Source organism: Ichthyophthirius multifiliis (assembly GCF_000220395.1).
Source record: "Ichthyophthirius multifiliis unplaced genomic scaffold scaff_1120509250296, whole genome shotgun sequence".
Classification (NCBI taxonomy): Eukaryota; Ciliophora; class Oligohymenophorea; order Hymenostomatida; genus Ichthyophthirius; species Ichthyophthirius multifiliis.
In genome coordinates, this window is record NW_004086886.1 from 1 (window position 1) to 5,671 (window position 5,671).

At 19.5% G+C, this 5,671-nt stretch overlaps 1 protein-coding gene across 1 annotated transcript, besides 6 other annotated features; it reads right to left on the bottom strand. All coding sequences in view use genetic code 6, as the record gives it.

Moving 5' to 3' along the window:
• The first annotated feature begins 770 nt into the window (after positions 1–770).
• Positions 771–799: a microsatellite.
• A 181-nt stretch (positions 800–980) lies between these two features.
• Positions 981–1,044: a microsatellite.
• Positions 1,045–1,958: 914 nt separating this feature from the next.
• Positions 1,959–2,033: a microsatellite.
• Positions 2,034–2,141: 108 nt separating this feature from the next.
• Positions 2,142–2,186: a microsatellite.
• Positions 2,144–2,198: a microsatellite.
• Positions 2,199–3,414: 1,216 nt separating this feature from the next.
• On the bottom strand, positions 3,415–4,640 carry IMG5_063560 (hypothetical protein; the record flags this gene model as incomplete). Its single annotated transcript, XM_004036953.1, has 4 exons — positions 3,415–3,474; positions 3,576–3,644; positions 3,675–3,777; positions 4,309–4,640. 4 exons carry the CDS (start codon positions 4,638–4,640, stop codon positions 3,415–3,417), a joined length of 564 nt encoding a protein of 187 aa, XP_004037001.1.
• Positions 4,641–5,471: 831 nt separating this feature from the next.
• Positions 5,472–5,517: a microsatellite.
• The last annotated feature ends 154 nt before the right edge of the window (positions 5,518–5,671 follow it).

Sequence of the window (5,671 nt, forward strand, 5' to 3'; positions counted from 1 at the left end):
TAATCTAATTATTTTAATTGCAATATTTTTTTTAGATAACAAATCTAAATAATATAATTTTTATTTCATATTTCGTCATAAAAAAATATTGGAAAAGTTTAGTGTATTAATTTTAAATTTATCTTTGAGCATTTTATATTTATAGACTAGTTTATAATTGACAAAGCTTTAATTTTTTTTATAATATTTCTACTAAAAAATTAATTATAAAATAATTATTTCATACAAATAAGATTTTAAAGTAAATAAAAATACAAATCATAATTTTATTTTAATAATTTTAATTGATTATTTTTAATTATTTTATAAAATATCCAGTATTTCTAAAAAATATAAATTTTGGTTTTATTTTTAATTAAATATCCATTGTATTTTTTATATAAAGAATAAATAAATAAAAAAGCAAATAATTTAATATAAAAGAAATACTATTATATCAAATTTAAATATTAACCATTTTATTATTTTCTATTTAGTATAAAAATTTTATTTATTATTTTAATAAGATTAATTATATCTTTGTTAAAAAACTTTACTTTTTTTTAGACATGTAAAGTTGAAATAAATAACATATATTTTTAATGATATTCATTAAAAATATAAACTAAAAAATCAATAAAATATTAATAATTTATCGAATAATTATGATATAATTCTTTATTTTAAATAGATTTTTTTTTATAAATCTTAAATAATATATTACATTTATAATATTTTAACAAATTAGAACAAAAAATGACTAAAATGTGTTATAAAAATTATTATTTTACAATATAAATAAAAATATAAATAAAATATATTATCCATTTAATGTTATTTAATCTTTAATTATTTATATATTATTTAATTTAATATAATTTTATTTTGTTTAATTGTATTTCATTTATAATTATTATTAAAATAAATTTTTTCTTTATATTTATATATTTATTAATATAAATATTTTTATTATGTTTTACAATTATTTGTGAAAAAATAATAAATAAATATTATTATTTAAAATATATATGTTATTATTAATATTATATTTTTTATTTTAAATATTTTATATTAATTCAAATTTTTTTTTAATTAATAATATGTCAAGGTTTATTCCTCCAAGAAGTATAAATAGTTCAGTCCATCAAAGTTTTATAAACCTTGATTAGCAAAACGAAAAATGCTAAGAATAATTACCTTAATTTTAAAATGAAATTCCTCCTTAATAAGAGTATTAAACAGATTCTAAATTTAATAGAAATCTGCTATAGTAATCAAAACAAGTGCAATATTAATAAAATTAAATGCCAAATCAAAAATAACAAACCTCATTTTAATATTAAAATCAATCTAATCTAAATTAATAACAAAACATATAAGGTAATTAATAATAAAATAATAATTAAAGTCAGCAAATTCAATTTTAATTATAAGAAAAAATGAATCCGCAATAATAAGGATTTGGTTTTCATTAGCCATAGACAGAGAATTAATATTATTTATACGATCATAAAAACTAAGTATATTATCCATATATTCCTGACTATAAACCAATGTCGCTAAATTTAACTGAAGAGTAATAAAAATTAGACTATCAATAATAAGCTTTTGAAAAATCTATGTAAAATAATGCATAAGTAAGTTAATTGCGTGGTGCTTAAATTTTGATTAATACACAACCTCCAAATTATTTGATTCCAATAAAAGGAAAAACATAAATTGAATATATTCCTTATTAAAAAAAGTTATTGATTATTAAAAGTCAATAGATAATAATTATTAACCTGTAGAAAAAATGAGTAAAATTTTATTATTGTTTAATTTTTTTAATAAAGATTATTTAAAATATATATAAAGTAACTGAATATTATGCTGTAGAACATACAACAAATTATATTCCTTAAAAATATTACGATACACATATAGATTATGTACCAGTTTAAAGATTACGAAAAAGATAAGAGTATTTAAATTAAATGATATATAAAAATATATAAATATATAAATATATAAATATATATATTTATATATAAATATATATATATATATATATAGATTTTATCCAATAACATCAACAAGACCAATTATTCCTATGCATTAAGATATTAAATAAGGGGAAATAACTAATACTATTTATTACCCTTAATAAAGATAATAATGATTATATATTAATTTATATATATATATATATTATATTTATAATATATTAATAATATATTAGCATAAGTAAATATGTTATTATAATTATGTAAAAATATATATTTTGTTAGTTTAATTTAAACAAAATTAGTTAATATAATAATATATTTAATTTTTCATTAATTAATTATTTTTTAAATCTTAACTTTTTATTATTTATTAAATTTACTAATAATCTACTCCCAATTTTTTTAAACCTCTTCAATCTTAATTAACTGTTTTACCGCCTCACTAATAAGAAAATTAACTTCATTATTAGAAAATTTACTTTAATAAACAGTCACTAAAATTTAAAAAACCTTCAATATAATCTTTCCATCTTAAAAAAAAACCAAACTATCTTAACAAACTAAAATTTCAGCCAAAAACTTATGCTAAATAATCCCTTCTTTCTAATCGTATTTAATCGGCAATAAATTAACCCAAAACCTTACTATTTCTTATAAATTTTAAACCCACTATCTTTAAAATATAATAATTTTCCCAAAACTAATTGCTAAACTGTCTCTCATATATCCAAATTAAGTTAAAGGTTCAACTTCTTCTCCTCCATATCGAATATTCATACAATCAATTAAAGCCTTCAGGAACTATTAACAAAATTCTCTGAATTAATTATTATTATTATTACACACCTAAGCGAAAATCCCTACCCCTTAAACAGCCAAAGACCTTACTTATGTATTTTTATTAGTCGAAAAATAAACTAAAGCATTAATAAAAAAATTTAATTAATCTTTTTAAAAAAAATCAATTCCTAAAAATTAAATCATCCCATCCAAAATCTTAAGCCCGAATTTTTACATATTAAAATTTACATTATTATCCAATAGTTTCGGCAGAATTTCATTATTAAGATTTTCGGCAAATTAAAAGCATAGATTTTTATGTGTTTTGAATAAAACCAATATAAGTTCTGCTAACTAACTTTAAATTTAATCTTCTAACTTAATTTTTTCGTCTAAAAGAGCTTTCTCGTCCAAATCATTATTTATTTCTTCCTCTTCTTTTTGTTTTTCAATCAAAATTTTTCTCGAATCCGAAAATTTTAAAAAACTTAAAATTTTGACATAAAAACCCTATAAATCATCCTAATCAAAAAAATACATTAAATCGCCCAAATCCAAACACTTCTTAATTAATTAAATTTAAACTAATAAAACATCTCTTTCTTCTTCTTTTTCACAAACATCCCACAAAAAATTACAAAAAAACTTCAATATTTTTTACTATTTTTCAATACCATTATCTTTCACACAATTCACTAACCCAGGTAGACATTTACAAGCTAAAATCCTTATTTATTTACATTATTTAAATACACACAAAGGACTTACTAAATTAACACTTTCTTCCAAAGACTAAGCAAAATAAGACCCAAACTTCTAAATAAATACCTCTAGCAACCCAAGTGCAATTTCACATTCTTCAAAATCTGTTTTTTATAAATCGCAATAATTTTTTTCCTATTATTATACATACTAGATATTAATTACGTCTTAAATAATTCTAAAAACTCCAGGTACTATATCCGGTAAATAGCTTTAAATTTCCGAACTATATTTTAAGCAAATTCTTTACCAACCAGAAAGTACGTAACTTTTTTAAGGATCAAACTCATTTTTAAAAAGTACGCTATTCTACACATTTATAATAATCAAAACTAATTTATCTAAATAATTTATAAACTTCTCTTTACTTACGAAAAAAGAAATTAAGCTTAAACACTCAATTATTTATCCTCTAAACTACCTATATTCTTTCCCCTGAAACTTCTAGAAGAAATCCACTAAAATAGGCATATATACATTTAAAAAATCATCGAATTTTTCTTTTGCACTCTCCACTAAAGCTGAAATCGTAGTTAGGCAATTTTCTTTCAAAATCGAACACCCTTTATCAATTAAACCAACTAATTTTTAAAATAAATCGTCCAAAAAAGGCTCTATTTCTTCTTCATTGAATCCTTCTATGTAATTAGTCAAAGCCGCCGCCGCATGAGAAGCCACTCTGGGCACTTCATCATCTAAAAACCTACTTAAAATCCTCAACATTTCCTCCTTATATTCTTCCTAAAACTCCGGTCTCATATCCTCTGCAATCTACCCAATAGCATGCAATACAGCATACCTAATCATGGGATTTTCAGACTTCAAAAATTCCAAAACAGTCTAAATAATAGGCTTTATTTTCCCAATATTTTCCACATATTCTCCAATTTAGGACAATCCCATAATTGCTGCAAACTTATACCTCCAGTCTTGGGAAAAAGAGAGCATTTTTTCGACTAGAGAGATAAGAATTTACAGACAAATATCTTTTCCTCCAAATTCTATTATTTTATCTATTTAATTAATTCCGAATCTTATTATTTCGAAATCTGAGTCATTTTCTAAGTCTTCAGAAAAGCCTTCTTTTGGAACTTTCCATTCATCTGATATTATCTGGTTTATATTTACCATCTAAATGAATATTAATTCCAATATTTTTTCTATATAATTTTTTTTTTTTGTAAATTTCTAAGGAGCTTTTTCTAAATAAGAAATTAATATTTCACTACTAATTTATTTAGTGTCTGTTTATATTTAAGTGTTTTCTTCAGTATTTATTTGCCATATTGTAGATATTAATATTTCTGTATGTTCTTTAAAGTATTTTGTCTTTTTTTCTATTATTTCTAATATTGCTTCTAGTATTTTTTTTGCTTGTTCTTCGTCTGTTTTCATTCCAGAATATAATATTTATAATATTTAAGGTATAAAATCTTCATATTATTTTAATTTTTAATTTTCTAATTTTTATATGTATTAGCATATTGTTTAAATACACAAAACTTATATTCTAAGGTTTTAATTTTTAAGACTATTTAAAAATAACAAATTTAATTAGATTTAATATTGATCAAGTATTTAGTGATAATGTTTTAATAAGTTTATTAATATTTTAAATCCGCATTCTATTAAAGAAATATTTTATTCCATAAATAATTAAAACGTCTAAGGAATCAATTCTTGCCATTAATTATTTTGTTATAAAAAACCTCCCAATTCTCCTATACAATCACATAAAAGAAACCTAATAATTTATTATTATTCAATTATTAATAATTCAAATAATTTGTTTTTTAAAAAAAATTATATATCTGGTTATAATTTATCCCAAATATTTATAAAAGAACTTTCTGAATATTTAGATATTATTTTCCTAAGGTAAGAAGAACAAAATATTTTTTGATTTTTTTATTATGAAACTTTATATTATAAATAATTTTGTAAATATTCTCATTTAATTTCAAAAGAAATAATTAATATATTTATAAAAAAAATAATTTTATATTTAAAATATTTCTTTACCTTATATTATTTATAATAATGATTAAACTAAATAGTTAGGATTTTATAAACTTATTTCAATTAATTATACTTCAGCTTATTTCTGTGTTTATGGAACTAATACTTATTCAGTTAAATTAATAACTTATTCTAAAAATAAT